This window comes from Microcaecilia unicolor, chromosome 2 (assembly GCF_901765095.1).
Source record: "Microcaecilia unicolor chromosome 2, aMicUni1.1, whole genome shotgun sequence".
Taxonomy (NCBI): Eukaryota; Metazoa; Chordata; class Amphibia; order Gymnophiona; family Siphonopidae; genus Microcaecilia; species Microcaecilia unicolor.
In genome coordinates, this window is record NC_044032.1 from 343,527,105 (window position 1) to 343,546,899 (window position 19,795).

Here is a 19,795-nt window from a genome sequence, read left to right on the forward strand (position 1 = left end):
ACTGCCGCATCGCGTCTGACTCTCCCCGAAATAGGGTGTACAACCGTCCCCGAGGTGGGGTATGTCCAGGCACCAAGTCGATGGCACAATCAAACGGACGATGGGGAGGAAGACTCTCTGCCTCCCGGGCATCGAAGACATCCTGGAACATTTGATATTCAGTAGGAAGCCCGGGACAATTGGCCCTCACCTCCCTGGTGGCCGCCTCCACCTTAGCACCTGGTGGAGCCACGAATTCGAGACAGGCCCCATGGCACCGAGGACTCCAACTAGCTACATCCCTCGTCTCCCAATTGATCTGCGGCATGTGCTAGCATAGCCACGGCATTCCCAAGATCACCGGGTGAATGGCCTTGGGCAGAATGTAGAGTTGAATAGTTTCAGTGTGACTCACCCCCAATCTCATCTGTAGGGGTTTGGTGACTTGGGTGATGGCATATGGCAATGCCATTCCTTGGACTGAGGTTACCTGCAACGGTGATCCACAGGTCATACAGGGACTTCCCAACTTAGGCAGAAGTTCTGCAGCGATGAAGTTACCCCCTGCCCCGGAATCAATCAATGCAGAGGTGGAAACTGAAAAGTCCTGAAATTGCAGGGTCAGGGGAACCACCACCAGCTTCTCCGCTGGCGGGGACTCTTGTTCTGGCTCAGAAGATACATGACCCAGGGCCACCCGCCTCAGTGGTCCTGGGCCTGGTCGTTTCCCGACTTGTTGGGAACACTGGCCTACCATATGGCCGGACTCTCCACAGTAGAAGCAGAGTCGGTTTCTACGACGAAACATTCACTCCTTTCCGGTGAGCCGAGATCGGCCCAATACCATGGGTTCCTCCAATCTCTCCGCTGGAAGTTCCGGAGCCGTTCTCGGGGTTTGACGGTTCTGCGATGTAGAAGAGAATCTGGATCCAGAGCGCTGCTCCGCCCGCTCCCGAGCTCGCTCTTGGAACCGGACGTCTACCCTAATGCATAAGGAGATTACTGCGTCTAGGGACGTGGGTACTTCTCGTCTGGCCAGTTCGTCCTTGATGTGGCTACTCAGGCCCTGCCAAAATATGGTGGTCAGCGCCTCTTGGTTCCAAGCCCAGCTCGGCTGCCAGGGTCCGGAATCGGATGGCGTACACTCCCACAGAGTCTTCACCCTGCTGTACGCGCAGCAGCTCTCTGGCTATGGATGAGGGTCTTCCGGGCACATCAAATACCATTCGGAATTGGCATAAAAACTCGCTGAAATTGGACAAGACTGGATCCCTCTGTTCCCACAGGGAGGTAGCCCATGCTAGGGCTGGTCCAGACAAGAGAGTCATCATGTACGTAACCTTGGCTTGATCTGAGGGGAAGGCTCGTGGTTGCAGATCAAACAACATCCGGCACTGGTTAATGAATCCGCGGCAGGCGGCGGGGGTGCCATCAAAACGTGGCAGGTCTGGAAGACGGAACCCTCCGGGAGGTCCCGCCGGCTCTAGAGGAGTAGAAGCGTTGGCATGGGTAGCCTGCATCGTCTGTATCTGAGAACAGACACTCTGTAGTGCAGTGGACAACAGTGGACACAGTGGACAACAGTGCTGCTGCTGTACAATCCGAGCAAGCTCAGTAAGGTCGGGCTTGTCCGACGAGCTCATGGCTTCGGCTTTCTGTAATGTATTTCCAAGGAGAGGTGAGCCCTTGTACTCGATGAAGGAAATCCCTCACCGGGCTGTCGGCCAAAACCCTGAGTCTTCCCTGTGCCTCCCACCGTTCCCCAGGAGTTGAGCTCCTGAGTGCGAGTAGCCAGCAGCAGAGAGAACAAAGTCCAGCACAAAGTCCACAGGGTTAGACCAAGCAGCAGATAACAGCAAAGCCAGGGCTAGGCAAAGGTCAGTACCAGGCAGCGGTCAAGAGCAGGTCCAGGAACAGGCAGCGGTCAGTACCAGGCAGTGATCAATAGCAGATCCGGGAACAGGCAGAGGTCAGTACCAGGCAGCGGTCAATAGCGGGTCCAGGAACAGGCAGCGGTCAGTACCAGGCAGTGATCAATAGCAGGTCCGGGAACAGGCAGAGGTCAGTACCAGGCAGCGGTCAATAGCAGGTCCAGGAACAGGCAGCGGTCAGTACCAGGCAGAAGTCAATAGCAGATCCAGGAACAGGCAGAGGTCAGAACCAGGCATCAGTCAGAAGTAGATCCAGAAGCACTGCGACTATCCAGCGAACTGAGTAGAAGCCGAAGCACAGATGAACTGAGGGCAGAGCCTTAAATAGAGAAGGAATTAGGCTCAACCAAGCACAGCTGAAAACAAGATGGCAGCCCCCATCGGAAACACCCTATGACCAAATAAGGGCTTCCTTCCTGAAGCTGCCACACTCCAAGATGGCTGCCCTGGCCTAATAGGCCCTCTTCTAAGATGGCCGCCCAAACCTGGAATAAGCCCAAATCCAAGATGGCCGTCTGATCCTCCGGTGCCCATACTCTGCAAAGACAGGGAACATGACAGGAGGTGCCTACTTATAGAACTGCCCCAATACTGTGCAGGAGACAATACACTGACCAAAAAAAGAAAAAAAAGAAAAAATAGGAGGAAACAAAGGAAAACAAAATCCCAAGAAGCTGCAAGTGTATTAAAGGTAAATAGAACCCTCCACCTCATCTTCAGAAAAACAAGATTTGAAAGCACAAAACCCCTCCGTAAAAAACTACACTGGCTCCCAATCAAAGAACGCATTACCTTCAAAATCTGCACTATGGTTCACAAAATTATCTACAGAGAAGCACCGGGATACATGACAGACTTGATCGACCTCCCACCAAGAAACACATCCGAATCAACACGAATGTACCTAAATCTCCACTACCCAAGCTGCAAAGGACTCAAATACAAATCAACTTACGCATCCAGCTTTTCATACATCAGCACACAACTGTGGAACGCACTACCAAAAGACTTGAAAACCACATACGACCACTTACACTTCAGAAAATCACTTAAGACCCACCTGTTTAAAAAGGCATACCCTACCGACCCAACATAAACGCCTGATTTCAGCGACACAGCAACATTAAAGTTTGTAATGGCCATCACACAACTCTTCCTTTGTACGACTCCTTTATGTGGTCCTACAACATGAACCTTTATCCTTCCACAACATCACCTTGTATTTGTTTACGCCGGAGTCTGCAAACAGCTCTCCGGCACTATGTAAGCCACATTGAGCCTACAAATAGGTGGGAAAATGTGGGATACAAATGTAACAAATAATAATAATATAAATCAACTTGTATGGTGCTTCTATCATTTGCAGATGACACAAAACTAAATTTGTCAAAACACATGCGGACTGTGAGAAATTGCAGAAAGACCTTAAGAAATTGGAAGGCTGGGCATCCAAATGGCATATGAAATTTAATGTGGATAAATGCAAAGTGATGCATATTAGGAAGAATAATCCACATCATAGTTACCTGATGCTGGGGTCCACCTTAGGAATCAGTCCCCCCCCCAAAAAAAAAAAATTCTACACATCATTGTAAACAATTCGCTAAAATCTTCTGCCCAGTGTGCAGTGGCAACCAAAAAAGCAAAGGAATTATTATGAAAGGGATGGTAAATAAGACCAAGGATATTACAATGCCTGTATCACTCCATTGTGCGACCTCAGCTTGAGTACTGCATTTAACTCTGCTCACCATATCTCAAAAAAGATATAGCAGAATTAGAAAAGGTTCAAAGAAGAGCAAACAAAATGATAAAGGGAATGGAACTCCTCTCATATGAGGAAAGGCTAAAGAGGTTAAGCTCTTCAGCTTGGAAAAGAGATGGCCAAGGAGAGATATGATTGAGGTCTACAAAATCCTAAGTGGTGTAGAACTGGTACTCTTTCAAAAAGTATAAAGACCAGGGGACACTCAATGAAATTACATGAAAATACTTTTAAAACAAATAGGAGGAAATATTTTTCACTGAAAGAATAGTTAAGCTCTGGAACTCGTTGCCAGAGGACGTGGTAACAGCAGTTAGTGTATATAGGTTTAAAAAAGGTTTGGAGGTTAAGTGCTATTTGTTGGGGTAGAAGTACTATGTGTTAGTTTAGCCACATGGGGGAAAAATATTAGACGTTCATACATGATGATGTTAACTTTTCTTCTTAAGTTTTGAACAAAAATGACTGAAACATAAAAAAGGTTTGGACAAGTTCCTGGAGGAAAAATCCATAGTCTGCTATTGAGACAGACATGGGGAAGCAACTGCTTGCCCTGGGATTGGTAGCATGGAATGTTGCCACTATTTGGGTTTCTGCCAGGTAATTGAGACTTGGATTGGCCACTGTTGGAAGAAGAATACTGGGTTCGACGAACCATTGGTCTGACCCAGTATGGCTATAAACCAAATAACGAGGAGAAAAAGACTTCAGTGGCTCGCCTGGCTCAAACAGATTATTGGACCGCCTTACAATGGTAATGGTAAACTAGTCTTCTATCCCACTAATACTTCGCAGTTCAAACTTATAAGAAGCCAGTTTCATTTAACTGGGAAAGAGAGCAATAAATCAGTAATTTTAACAGTTAGAATGACATACATATTTTTAGAACAAAACGTTTTCCATCTTTTTCCTGAAAAAAAAAAAGATTGAGAATAGTCGAAAATAATGGCAATCTTATTCCACTCCCTTACTGCTAGAAAGGCAAAACATAATTTGCATAAGCGTAATCTCTTTTTCCCTTTAGCTGAGGGAAAAAGAGTAATCTACTGTACCAGTGCGTCTTGTTCTCTGAACAATAGTAAATAAAAAATGTAAGTACAAGCAATTCGGTGCAAAACCATGCAGAAGCTTAAAAAGAAAACAAGCTAATTTAAAAAAGTATTCTGGCTTCAATGGGTAGCCAGTTTAACCCTAAGCCAGTCAGGTTTTCAAGATACCCACAGTGAATATGCATAAAATACATTTTACATAAGAACATAAGCTTGCCATACTGGGACAGACCAAAGGTCCGTCAAGTCCAGTATCCCATTTCCAACAGTGGCCAATCTAGGGTACAAGAACCTGGCAATATCCTAGAACAGTAAAACAGACTTTATGCTGCTTATCCTATAAATAAAAAGTACATTTTCCCAAGTCCATCTTAATAATGGTTTATGGACGTTTCTTTTAGGAACTTGTCCAAACCTTTTTTAAACCCTGCTAAGCTAACTGCTTTCACCACATCCTCTGGCAATGCATTCCAGAGTTTAAATATACACTGTGTGAAGACATTTTCTCCAGTCTGTTTAAAATTTACTTCTTAGTAGCTTCACTGTGTGCCCCCTAGACCTAGTATTTTTGGAAAGAGTAAAAAAGTGATTCACGTCTACACGTTCCACTCCATTCAGTATTTTATAGACCTCTATCATATCTTCCCCTCAGCTGTCTCTTCTCCAGGCTGAAGAACCCTAGCCACATTAGCCTTTCCTCAAAGGGAAGTTGTCCCATCCCCTTTATCATTTTTGTTGCCTTTCTCTGTATCTTTTCTAATTCTGCTATATCTTCTTTGAGATGCAATGACCAAAATTTAACTCTGAGACCTTGGTATAAGGAATTACAATAATCTAACTGGGAAATGATAAGTGAGTGGACCAAGATATTAAGTGCAGATGGAAAAAACAAAGAAAGAACAGAATGTATCATCCGAAGTTTGAAAAAACAGCTGCAGACCACCTTAGAGATTTGTGGTTTAAAGAAAAGAGCAGAGTCTAATAGCACGCCTAAGATGCAGTGTCAGTTTGTGGTACTAGGATATTAGTGAGGAGAAGTGGTGTCGGTAGAGACTTACTCCCCTTCTCAGCGAAAATAATACATTTTATAAGAACATAAGTGTTGCCATACTGGGACAGACCGAAAGTCCATCAAGTCCAGTATACTGTTTCCAACAGTGCTCAATCCAGGTCACAAGTACCTGGCAGGATCCCAAAACAGTACAATACATTTTATGCTGCTTATCCTAGAAATAAACAGTGGATTTTCTCAAATCCATCTTAATGGCTTATGGACTTTTCTTTTAGGAAATTATCCAAACCTTTTTTAAACCCCACTAAGCTAACTGCTTTTACTACATTCTCTGGCAACGAATTCCAGAGTTTCATTACACGTTGAGTGAAGAAATATTTTCTCCGATTTGTTTTAAAATTTACTACTTTGTAGCTTCATTGCGTGCCCCCTAGTCCTAGTATTTTTGGAAAGAGTAAACAAGTGATCCATGTCTACCTGTTCCACTTCACTTTACAGCACTTTACAAAACCAGAACACTGCATCAATGATTTTATGGTTAGAATACTAAAAGGAAATTTTAAGACAATCCAGGAACTCAAGACCTTTGAAGTCAAAATGATGAAATATTTTGACACCCACCAGACAGGACTTAACGATCTGAGTTTTCTATTCCACTATAAATCATAAAATTATACTGCTTTGTCACCCTCTTATCAACCATCCATCTCTCCCCCGTCTCTCACCCACCCAGCTCTCCCTGATCCTCACCTAACCTACCCCACCCTCTACCTGTGAGCCTGTCATTGGAATGCTTTTGTGTTTCACTAATATACTGTTTGCCAACATTTGCTCGTTTTTGATCTGAAGAAGAAAAGTTATCTTCAAAAGCTAATCAAAAATGTATTAAGTTAGTCCAATAAAAAATGTATCATCTTAATTTCTTTTCTATGTTTTATTTCTATTTATTACCTTTAAAGTGAACTAACACGGCTACCATAGCATTTTACTCTGACTAAACTGAGAACAGTGCTTAAAATCATTGGGAACCTTCTGGGACATGGAAGGAAAAACAGCCAACTCCAAATTAAACGGCTCAATGGTAAGAGTGAATAAAGACCACTCACCCCTGAAAAAGCTCGATGCAACCAGGCTGGAGCTTGTGCCTAAGAGGAGACCATGGAGCAGGAAAATAAAGTTAACTTAAAACAGGCCAAAAATGACTAGGGACACAATAGGAAGAAAAATAATAAAATAATTAAAAGGATGAAGAAACAGGACAAAAACCCTTGAGGAAGGCACCAAGGGAAAAGTGAAACTGAATACACTGAGGAGAGATCAAAACTGCGACCTCTCTCCTTCATGAAAAAACAAAGACAGCTGGTCCCGCACTCGCATGTTGGGCGGGAAGGCACTCACACATGTGCAGTGGAATGCTGCCAAAAGCTTCTTAAAGAGACAGGGCACTGGGCAGCATCCGCACAGGGCTCCATTAGATGATGTCACCCAGTTGTGAGCAGATATGCCTGCTTGTCCTCAGAGAAAGTGAATGATACATACCTGTAGCAGGTGTTCTCCGAGGACAGCAGGCTGATTGTTCTCACGACTGGGTGACGTCCGCGGCAGCCCCCACCAACCGGAAAAAGCTTCGCGGGACGGTCGGCACGCAGGGCACGCCCACCGCGCATGCGCGGCCGTCTTCCCGCCCGTGCGCGACCGCTCCCGCCAGTTGAATGACTAGCAAAAAGATGAAACACACAACTCCAAAGGGGAGGAGGGAGGGTAGGTGAGAACAATCAGCCTGCTGTCCTCGGAGAACACCTGCTACAGGTATGTATCATTCACTTTCTCCGAGGACAAGCAGGCTGCTTGTTCTCACGACTGGGGTATCCCTAGCTCTCAGGCTCACTCAAAACAAGAACCCAGGTCAATTGAACCTCGCAACGGCGAGGGTACAACAGAAAATTGACCTACGAAGAACAACTAACTGAGAGTGCAGCCTGACCAGAATAAATTCGGGTCCTGGAGGGTGGAGTTGGATTTACACCCCAAACAGATTCTGCAGCACCGACTGCCCGAACCGACTGTCGCGTCGGGTATCCTGCTGGAGGCAGTAATGTGATGTGAATGTGTGGACAGATGACCACGTCGCAGCCTTGCAAATCTCTTCAATAGTGGCTGACTTCAAGTGGGCCACCGACGCTGCCATGGCTCTAACACTATGAGCCGTGACATGACCCTCAAGAGCCAGCCCAGCCTGGGCGTAAGTGAAGGAAATGCAATCTGCTAGCCAATTGGAGATGGTGCGTTTCCCGACAGCGACCCCTAGCCTGTTAGGGTCGAAAGAAATAAACAATTGGGCGGACTGTCTGTGGGGTTGTGTCCGCTCCAAGTAGAAGGCCAATGCTCTCTTGCAGTCCAATGTGTGCAACTGACGTTCAGCAGGGCGGGTATGCGGCCTGGGGAAGAATGTTGGCAAGACAATTGACTGGTTAAGATGGAACTCCGACACCACCTTCAGCAGGAACTTTGGGTGGGTGCGGAGCACTACTCTGTTGTGATGAAATTTGGTATATGGAGCATGAGCTACCAGGGCTTGAAGCTCACTGACCCTACGAGCTGAAGTGACTGCCACCAAGAAAATGACCTTCCAGGTCAAGTACTTCAGATGGCAGGTATTCAGTGGCTCAAAAGGAGGTTTCATCAGCTGGGTGAGGACGACGTTGAGATCCCATGACACTGTAGGAGGCTTGATCGGGGGCTTTGACAAAAGCAAGCCTCTCATGAACCGAACGACTAAAGGCTCTCCAGAGATGGCTTTACCTTCCACACGATAATGGTAAGCACTAATCGCACTAAGGTGATTCCTTACTGAGTTGGTCTTAAGGCCAGACTCTGATAAGTGCAGAAGGTATTCAAGCAGGTTCTGTGCAGGGCAAGAACGAGGTGCTAGGGCCTTGCTCTCACACCAAACGACAAACCTCCTCCACTTGAAAAAGTAACTCTTTTTAGTGGAATCCTTCCTAGAGGCAAGCAAGACACGGGAGACACCCTCAGACAGACCCAACGCAGCGAAGTCTACGCCCTCAACATCCAGGCCGTGAGAGCCAGGGATTGAAGGTTGGGGTGCAGCAACGCTCCGTCGTTCTGCGAGATGAGAGTCGGAAAACACTCCAATCTCCACGGTTCTTCTGAGGACAACTCCAGAAGAAGAGGGAACCAGATCTGACGGGGCCAAAATGGCGCGATCAGAATCATGGTGCCGCGGTCTTGCTTGAGCTTCAGTAAGGTCTTCCCCACCAAAGGTATGGGAGGATAAGCATACAGGAGGCCGGTCCCCCAATGAAGGAGAAAGGCATCTGACGCTAGCCTGCCGTGTGTCTGAAGTCTGGAACAGAACAGAGGCAGCTTGTGGTTGGTCCGAGAGGCGAAAAGGTCCACCGAGGGGGTGCCCCACTCTCGGAAGATCTTGCGTACCACTCTGGAATGGAGCGACCACTCGTGCGGTTGCATGACTCTGCTCAGTCTGTCGGCCAGACTGTTGTTTACGCCTGCCAGGTACGTGGCTTGGAGAAGCATGCCGAACCGGCACGCCCAACGCCACATCCCGACGGCTTCCTGACACAGGGGGCGAGATCCGGTGCCCCCCTGCTTGTTGACGTAATACATTGCAACCTGATTGTCTGTCCGAATTTGGATAATTTGGCAGGACAGCCGATCTCTGAAAGCCTTCAGTGCGTTCCAGATCGCTCGGAGCTCCAGGAGGTTGATCTGCAGATCCTTTTCCTGGAGGGACCACAGACCCTGGGTGTGAAGCCCATCGACATGAGCTCCCCACCCCAGGCGAGATGCATCCGTCGTCAGCACTTTCGTGGGCTGCGGAATTTGGAATGGACGTCCCAGGGTCAAATTGGTCCGGATGGTCCACCAGAGCAGTGAAGTGCGGCAACTGGTGGAGAGGCGGATGACATCTTCTAGATTCCCGGTGGCCTGAAACCACTGGGAAGCTAGGGTCCATTGAGCAGATCTCATGTGAAGGCGAGCCATGGGAGTCACATGAACTGTGGAGGCCATATGACCCAGAAGTCTCAACATCTGCCGAGCTGTGACCTGCTGAGACGCTCTGGTCTGCGAAGCCAGGGACAGGAGGTTGTTGGCCCTCGCTTCGGGAAGGAAGGCCTGAGCCGTCTGGGTATTCAGCAGAGCTCCTATGAATTCCAGAGACTGGGTTGGCTGGAGATGGGACTTTGGGTAATTTATCACAAACCCCAGCAGCTCCAGGAGTTGAGTAGTGCACTGCATGGACCGGAGGGCTCCTGCCTCCGAGGTGTTCTTGACCAGCCAATCGTCGAGATATGGGAACACGTGCACTCCCAGCTTGCGAAGGTATGCCGCTACCACCACGAGGCACTTTGTAAACACCCGTGGGGCAGAGGCGAGCCCAAAGGGCAGCACACAATACTGAAAGTGCCGTGCTCCCAGGCGGAATCTGAGATACTGTCTGTGAGCTGGCAGTATCGGGATGTGAGTGTATGCATCCTTCAAATCCAGGGAACATAGCCAATCGTTTTTCTGAATCATTGGCAAAAGGGTGCCCAAGGAAAGCATCCTGAACTTTTCTTTGACCAGGAATTTGTTCAGGCCTCTCAGGTCTAGGATGGGACGCATCCCCCCTGTTTTCTTTTCCACAAGGAAGTACCTGGAATAGAATCCCTGCCCTTCCTGCCCGGGTGGTACGGGCTCGACCGCATTGGCGCTGAGAAGGGCGGAGAGTTCCTCTGCAAGTACCTGCTTGTGATGGGAGCTGAAGGATTGAGCTCCCGGAGGACAATTTGGTGGCAGGGAGGCCAAATTCAGGGCGTATCCGCACCGCACTATTTGGAGAACCCACTGGTCGGAGGTTATGAGAGGCCACCTTTGGTGAAAAAATGTTAACCTCCCCCCGACCGGCAGATCGTCCGGTACGGACACTTTGAGGGCAGCTATGTTCCCGTGGATCCAGTCAAAAGCCCGTCCCCGGCTTTTGCTGTGGAGGCGCAGGGGGCTGCTTAGGCGCACGCTGTTGACGAGAACGAGCGCGCTGGGGCTGTCCCTGTGCCTGACGAGGCCTTCGGGCCGGCTGGTTGAACCTACGCTTTGCAAAAGAATAGGGTGCAGCCTGCCGGGCCCGGGAAAAACGTCCACCTGCTGAGGTGGATGCTGAAGGCGCCCGGTGGGAGAGCTTGTCGAGGGCGGTTTCCCGCTGATGCAGTTGGTCCACCATCTGCTCGACCTTCTCGCCAAAAATGTTATCCCCCCGGCAAGGGACGTCGGCCAGTCTCTGCTGGGTGCGGTTGTCCAGGTCAGAGGCACGTAGCCATGAGAGCCTGCGCATCACTATACCTTGGGCCGCAGCACGAGATGCCACGTCACAGGTGTCATAGATACCCCTGGACAGGAACTTTCTGCACGCCTTCAGCTGCCTGACCACCTCCTGATAAGGCCTGGACTGCTCCGGCGGGAGCTTATCGACCAGGTCCGCCAGTTGTTGCACATTGGTCCGCATGTGGATGCTCATATAGAGCAGGTATGACTGGATGCGGGTCACGAGCATGGAGGATTGGTAGGCCTTCCTCCCAAACGAGTCCAGAGTGCAAGACTCCCGCCCCGGGGACGCCGAGGCGGTATCCCTCGAACTCCGTGCCCTCTTGAGAGCAGAATCCACGACCGCAGAGTCATGGGGCAGTTGGGGCCGCATTAACTCTGGGTCAGAGTGGATCCTGTACTGCGACTCTGCTTTCTTGGGAATGGTGGGGTTAGTTAACGGTCGCACCCAGTTCCGAAGCAGTGTCTCCTTGAGGACATTGTGCAGCGGCACCGTGGAGGACTCTCTAGGTGGTGATGGATAGTCGAGGACCTCGAGCATCTCGGCCCTCGGCTCTTCCACAGAGACCACGGGAAAGGGAATGCTAATAGACATATCCCGCACAAAGGAGGCAAAGGAGAGACTCTCAGGAGGTGAGAGCTTCCTCTCCGGTGAAGGCGTGGGGTCCGAGGGAAGGCCCGTAGACTCCTCTGAGGAGAAATATCTAGGGTCCTCCTCTTCCCCCCACGAGGCCTCATCCTCGGTATTGGACATAAGCTCATGTAGCTGAGTCCTGAACCGGGCCCGGCTCGACGTCGAGGCACCGAGGTCTCGGTGTCGTCGAGCGGTGGACTCCCGCGTCAGCGGGGACGGAGCTCCCTCCATCGATGTCGACGGGGACTCCACCTGCGTGGCGGTCGAGACCGGTGCCGCAAGCGGCGGCGGTGTCGACGGCCCCGGCGCCGGGCTAGAGCTCGCCGGCGCCACAGACATTGGCGCCGAGGGCGCAAGCACCCACGGCGCCGGCACAGCCTGGCGCATCAGCCCTTCCAGGATCCCCGGAAGGATGGCTCTGAGGCACTCGTCCAGGCCCGCTGCCGGGAAAGGCGGTGGGGCCGGTAGGGGTGTCGGTGCCAGAAGCTGATGGGGGCCAGGAGACGGCACCGAGGTGCCGGAACCCTGACGCGTCGGTACTTCCACAACCGACGGGGACCTCTCCTCTCGACGATGACGCTTCGGCGTCGCCTCCTCTCCGATGTCCGGATGCACCGAGGGCGACCGGTGACGACGCTTCTTGTCCTTCTTTCGATACGCGTCACCGGCGCCGGGAGGTATGGAGGAGGAGGAGGACGATCCCCCTCGGTCTCGAGGAGCCGGGTCAGACAGGGTTCGGTCCCGTGGACCACGGGCTGAGGGAGTGACCGGGCCGACTGCCCACGCGGCCGCTCACCTCCACCCTCGCCGGCGGACCGGCGGGCCGACGGGACCTGTTCTCCTGGGGTCGATGCCATCGGTGCCGATGTCTCGGGCATCGATACCGGTACCGAAGGACCGGGCGTCGATACCGATGCCGTCGAGGTCGACGTCGAGGGGCCGGCGCAAGTTCCAAAAAGACGGTCCCGCAGAACTTGCCTCGCAACCTGAGTCCGTTTCCGGAGACCGAGACACAGGGAACACGACTTGATATTGTGCTCCGGCCCGAGGCACTGGAGGCACCAAGCGTGGGTGTCGGTCTGCGAGATCGGCCGGCCGCAGCGACCACACTTTTTAAATCCACTCGGGACCTTCGAGGACATCGACGGAAAAATCGCGTCGGCGAAGTCAAAGTCGTCAATGGTGGCGAAAATCACACCTCGAAAAAAGAAAACGACCGTGCGGCCACTAGGCCGCAACGCGGCGTCCCCGCTGGAAACGAGGGAAAAAGGGAGCGCGTGCTCCACACGCTCAGGTTTTTTTTTTTTTTTCAAAAAAGAAACCGGGCGGTAACAAAACTAAATAGAAAAAAACAACAATCCGCGTAAACGCGATCGACTTTCCGGCGGCTGAAAACAGAGAGAGCGGCAAAGCACGACTCTCTCCAGACGCGGAAAAAAAGGAACTGGCGGGAGCAGTCGCGCACGGGCGGGAAGACGGCCGCGCATGCGCGGTGGGCGTGCCCTGCGTGCCGACCGTCCCGTGAAGCTTTTTCCGGTTGGTGGGGGCTGCCGCGGACGTCACCCAGTCGTGAGAACAAGCAGCCTGCTTGTCCTCGGAGAAAATACCTTTACAAAATTACTCTCTATACATATATAGTCAGCAGTAATGAATTTATGGCTGTTGAACTGTAAGTCATCTGCTATGACAGACTTTATGCTGTCCTAAATTTCACAACTGTGCTATACAGATAGTGGCTGCATATCTGTACAGTTAGGTGAAACACCCTCAACTCTGCTCCAGCACTATTACCCTTTATAGAGTACCAGTGCCACCTCTATGAAGTTTCAGCAACACTATGAGGGCTGCTCTACAAAGGGGCACCTATTTTTAAGCACCAAGAAAGCATCTATTTGGAGCCTATTATATAAAGAAAAGAAGGTGCAAGGGGGAGGAGGGGATCGGAAGGTGGGGAGGGTTCTGCAGTTCCCCTCTCAACCTGTGTGATCCACTATAAAATTCCCCTCATAATGGCACTGAAAATTCAAGGATACAGCACTTAGGGGCACTTTTACAAAGCAGCGGTAGGGCTACCGCACGTGTAGCACATGCCAAACTGTCACTATCACCCAGTTAGCATGCCCACCCAGCGGTAATTTTGAAGTTGGCGTGCGCTGATTACCACAGTAGAAAATATTTTTCTATTTTCTACTACAGGGAGCATTCACGGCAGTAATCAGCAGCCCAGCCACACTGGTGCACTCTGCACGAGTACCGTGCGTGTAGCATGAGAGCCCTTACTGCTCGGTCAATGGGTGGCAGTAAGGGCTCAGGCAGTAAACAGCCACACGCTACTTTTAATTTTAGTGCACTGCCACTTACTGCCCCCATTAAAAAAGCCTTTTTTCCCCAGCCATGGCAGAAAATGGCCCAGCGAGCACCAAAAACACAGGCCCACTCTACTGCAGGCCACTTTTTACCATGGCTTAGTAAAAGGACCCCTTAATTTGCATAAGAGCCGACTCTGTGGGTGCTTGAGCACCCCCAATATTGAAAAAATTCCTTCTATGTGTCCAGGGAGGGGTTATTTCCATTGGGCTTAGCACCCCCAATAATTTTGAAAATTGGCTCCTATGCCCTTAAGTACTTAATGGCCACTGCTAAATGTTTAAGTGCTTTTGGGTACTTAACCATTAATGCACTTGCGAATTACTGCAAGAATATGGTAGCGTAAAAAACATATTTTGCACAGTGTATCTTGTTACTTGATTACATGCAGCGGGGACCACAGCCCTGGAGACTCAGGGAATACACTCACCTCCATTGTGGTTGATGCTGTTGGACTCTATTAGTGTCACATTAATGGGCCTCCTGGAAGTGAAACGATCATCTTCACTGTCCAAATCATTTTCCCAGTTGGCAGCTTCTCCTTCGTCATTGAAGTTTTCATTGTTCCCTTGGTTAGCAAGGTAATCATTTGCATCATCCTTGCGGCAAAAGACGGCGACCCCATAGATACTGTTGTGACCAATTTGGTTGCTTGTGATATGAGGGAGGCTGGATGACATAATCCACACACCACAGCCTTTGTTACCTAAGGGAAAACAAACCAGTGCATTTATATGGTTTTACATAAGATATGTGATGGATGGGAAGCACTAACCCCTTTTAAAATCCTAAAATATTTTAGCCCTGGTAATGCACAGCACTGGCTTCCACTGGTTTCCATCAGGTCCCACTGGCAAAGTGGTTATATGTGCTCCAAATTTTACCCATTTGCCTCCTTAAGAAAGACCTTTTGCAAGTGGACAGACTTGTGACCTGTTGAGGAGGGAAAAAGCAAAATTGCGCTTACCATACTGGTATGGCAACTGCAGGATAGAGGATTGGGTCTGCCAAATTTGCAACTATATAATTACGTTTGTCTTCTGCACCATCTGGGAGACTGGCTGTTAGACCGAACATATGAACAACTGCTCTTTACTCTGTATAATATTCGGTCCCTTCTACAGGTCCCTCCTCATCTCCTTCCCTACTCGTTGGGGAGGGGCATACTATTTCAGAAACTAAAAGACACCTGGACTACACTAACACAATGGGTAGGTAATGCTCCCATGGAAACTGACCATTTGCCAATACGTGGGAATATACAATTTCCGCCAGGATTAGATAACAATACTTTTGTTCATTGGGAAACTTGAGGTGATACTGTGGTGGAGGATGTTCTTACTGGGGATAGAACGCGGATGCCTTTGAGAACTTTTGTCAATGGGGGGAAGTGAAGTGAGGCAATCAATTTACTTTTTGTCAGCTTAAGCATTACGTTAACTCTCTGGACCCCAATACTTAAACATTGAAGCTGAGGGAAAAATTAAGGGGATATTTTTCATCAGTGGCTGCAGAACACTTTACTATTTCTGGTCTCTTTAAAATAGTTTAGGCATAGGGAGGAGGTAAGGACTTTATGACAGTGAAAGCATGGTGGGAGGCAGATTTGAGGAAACTGAGGTTAGAGTACAATGTGGCTGACACTATTAAAAGAATAACCTGATTGATATGGGGAGCAGATTTGTGGGAATGTGCACTGCGTGTGCTCCATAGGGCATATTTCACCCAGCAGCAGATGTACAGGGCAGAGAGGTTGTCCTCCCCGATCTGCGTTAGATGTCACCAAGGTGACAATAGTTTTTATAATAATTTCTGGAATTGCACATTGTAATAAAAAGGATTTTAGAGATTGCTTTTCAACTCTATCTGCCTTGACCAACAAGTGCACTCGGGGTCTGTATTTGTGATTAGAAGTAATTCTGCTTAAAAATGATTGTTTAACTTTGATTGTGTGAAAATAAGTTGGAATGTAGAAGACACAACTCTAATTAATTTGGTATGTGAAAGGAGAGATGGAGCCTCTTTTCGAGTTCAGACTGGCCACCTGGGCTGGGAAACATGTGACCACATTCCCACAGTATGGTTTGTTTACCTAAATAGAGAAATTCTCAAGCATTCTGTAATTTTCCTTAGCTCTGAACAGCCTAATAAAAAAGGGAGTTTCTGTCAGTGAAATGGGGAAGCTCATCTATGGGTGGATGCAGCGCATAGAACCATATTTCCTGGTCAAAGAAACTCCTGGCTTTCGCTGTGAACAGGCGCCCCCCAGCTGATAAGAGCCTGGATGATGTAAGGACCAGTGATGTAATGACTGTTTATAGGTATTGATTCTTTTCAGTTATATAGCTAATCATTGTATCTATCTTAATCATTGTATAGAATTTAGAACCTCATTTACCTAATATGAATCCAAAAGAATCCACAGTTATTACTGAGTAGTCTGTGTCAGTAAAGTAGGCTGTAAACCCATAGCAGTACACACATGCATACAACATTTTTGGTCAGAAATTGCACTGTATTTGGGCATCTTATTACTCCAGCAGGTCAAATTAACAGTAGATGTTATTTTGTTTGATATGTCATGGGGACTGGGGATTGTGGAGAAAGATAGAAGAGTGCTCCTCCGGAAGTTCCTGGTTGTCGGAAAGAAATGCATATTATGTGCTTGGTTAATCCTGAGCCCCCCTCAGATACATCATCTGGCCTTATGGGAGGCCAGCACTTCTGCAAAGAGAGAAATAAATATCTGTCCACTTGGGACACGTATATCCAGTCTCTCTCGCCTACAGTGAGGAGCTTGATCTTGAAGCTGGTACCCCCTAAGGTTTTATATTATTATGTATTCTGTACGAATTTTACACTACCATTTAGTGCACTTACTATAGGATAGGGTGGAAATGGGTTGGGGGGGGGGGGGGGAGTCGGGAGGGAGATTTATGAAGGATTGTGAATAGTATGGGGGGCTATAAGATACCAAGCCCCCTCCAGTCTGTTTGACTGTTCAGTTGATATTTTTTTGTTCCGCTGCATTCTGTGTTTTTACTGCAATAAAAAGATTTAAACATAAATATGCTAAATAGCACTGATACCAGTACAGATCCCTGTGGTACTCCACTATTCACCCTCCTCCATTGAGAAAAATGGCCATTTAACCCTACCCTCTGTTTTCTGTCCAATAACTAATCCACAACAGAACATTGCTTCCTATCCCATGACTAATTTTCTCAGGAATCTCTCATGAGAAACTTTGTCAAAAGCTTTCTGAAAATCTAGATAAACTACATCAGCCAGTTCACCTTTATCCATATGTTTATTCACACTGTCAAAGAAATGAAGCAAACTAGTGAGGCAAGACTTCCCTTGGCTGAATCCATGCTGACTCTGTCCCATGAAACCATGTTTATTTATGTATTCTGTAATTTTATTCTTTATAATAGTTTCCACTAGTTTGCCCAGCACTTACGTCAGGCTTACCGGTCTGTAATTTCCTTGATCACCCCTGGAACCCTTTAAAAAAATCGGCGTTACATTGGCCACCCTCCAATCTTCGGGTACTACAAACATCTATGGACTGGAGATATATCTCTGGATGAGGAAGTAGGGGTGAAAGAGGAGCAACGCTGGGCCATAAACAGCAAAGAAAAGCCTGGGGAAAACAGAAGAGGGGCTGGAGAAGGCAGTCAAGTCTCTTCTTTGCCTTTCACTGCTGCTGTGTGTGCTCCCTGTTCCAGCTTCTCTCTTCCTACAATGCTGTGAAGTTGTTGTAGAGTCAGGAGGGAGAGCTGGAGTGGCAAGCAGGAGGTATGGTACACTACCTATAAGATCATGCTGAGGCTGTCAGCACTGTGACAAAAAAACGTACGTCTAAAAGTGTACCAGCCTAGAAGAACGGCAACAACAAATCAGAATAAAACTGATAAACCTGAATAATGTTTGTTACATTTTTGGAATTTTGTTTTCTTACCATAAATAGTATTTCCTTCAATAAGTCCTTTCCCTCGTTCCCCAACAACCACTCCATCCGAGTACCCACAGCAGATGAGGTTACTCCTGAGAACAGGGTCACCTCCGCGACGGACATCGACACCACCCCACTGATTCTCACGAATAACATTCTCTGAAAGCAGGAAATCAGACAAAAAATGTTAAATAATTAAATCATTCAATCTGCTCATTTAAAAAAAATGTAATTGCTCTATCACTCTGAATATTTGCATAAATATAAATGTTTTAATATTGGTAACTTATGGACTTGTATTTTAAGAAAGTTATATGTTCACCAGTTGCTATATATCATTTTGGCCCCTATACAGATAAAGGGCAATACTATAACAAGACGGTTATATTTATGTGCCAACAATGCACTTAAATGTACAGAATACTGACCCTAAGTGTACACTTACCTGAGAAAATATCATTTGGGCACTGAAGTGATATTCTACAAATAGGCACTCAAATGGCTAAGTGTATATTTGTTCACATGGGTGGAGCAGAAGCAGGGCAGACATTGAGGAGGGTAACTTACAGAATGCTGTAAGTTGCCCACGTGCCTGCTATATTTAAGTGCTCCCATTTACTCCAGGTCTATGGCAGATGTACAAGGGGGAGGGGGGACTAAAGGTTCACTATTACTGGGCAACCAAGTGTACACTAGTATTCAATTAGGACACTTGGGTGCTCAAGTGTCCATACAGAATAGGCTGTTACCCCACATACTGGGCAGCTAAATGGAGGAGCCCTGTTTTAGGATCAGGGAACTTTGTGGGGTGGTGGGGCCTTTGCAGGGGGATTGGAGCATTTTTGGGGTAGCGAGGCAGTTGTGGGGGTGATGTGGTAGTTGCAGGTAGGTAGTTTTGGGGGTGAGGCTCTTGCAACGGGATAGGTTTGTACGGGTTAGGGAAGTTGCAAATGACACTTTCCGGGGGTCAGGCAGCTGATGGAGTGGTGGGGCAGTTGTAACAGTAGTTTTGGGGATCAGGACAGTGTGAGGTGCTGGGGTTAGTTTTGGATGGCCAGAGCAGTTTTTGGATAGTGAGGCAGTTGCCGTAGATAGTACCGGGGTGAAAAGGTAGTTTGTGGGGTGGTGGGAGGGTAGTTTTAGAGGGTGGAACTGTTCAGGAGGTGCTAGAGGAGTTGCAGGGGTAGTTTTGGGAGGCGGGGCAGTTTTGGAGGTGCAAGGGAAGTTGCTGAAAGGGGGTACTTTTTGGGGTAGTGAGAATAGAGAATGGGGAGAGGGAATTAGAAATAAGTAATACTGCAGAAGCTAGAACTACTTTCTCACAGAAATGTACTGGGCTTATTTCTCTAAGCCCTCCAATCTGGCTAATTTTCAAACTTGATGTGCCTCTTCACCAGGCTTTTCCCCATGCCAAGATTCATGTCATTCTGTTACATTTTCAGAGAGTTATTTGCCCCCAGACAATCGAGATACCTTGGGGGTCAATATTCAGCTGGTGGTGGTGAGCGTTCTGCTGACCCTGCCAGCGTTATTCCTGGATATTCAATGCTGGGCCATGTCCAGGCCTTGGCATCAAATATCCAGTTTTTCACGGCACCAGCTAACACATAGCCAGTTCAGTCAATATTCAGAACTCAACCGGCCAAATAAATATAGGACTGTTTTTTTATGTGGTTACCCTGGCTGGTTAAGTGCCGAATATTGGCACTAAACCGGACAAGTGCCGACTCCACCCCGGAACATCCCCAAAATAGCCG

At 48.2% G+C, this 19,795-nt stretch overlaps 1 protein-coding gene across 1 annotated transcript in view; it reads right to left on the minus strand.

Moving 5' to 3' along the window:
* FBXO10 (F-box protein 10) overlaps nt 1-19,795 on the minus strand; it is a 195,486-nt gene that overhangs the window by 61,372 nt on the left and 114,319 nt on the right. The window contains exons 6-7 of the mRNA XM_030192457.1: nt 18,045-18,197; nt 14,511-14,786 (exon numbers count right to left, since the gene is read on the minus strand). Coding sequence (XP_030048317.1) covers nt 14,511-14,786; nt 18,045-18,197 — 429 coding nt within the window. The remainder of the gene's footprint in view (nt 1-14,510; nt 14,787-18,044; nt 18,198-19,795) is intronic.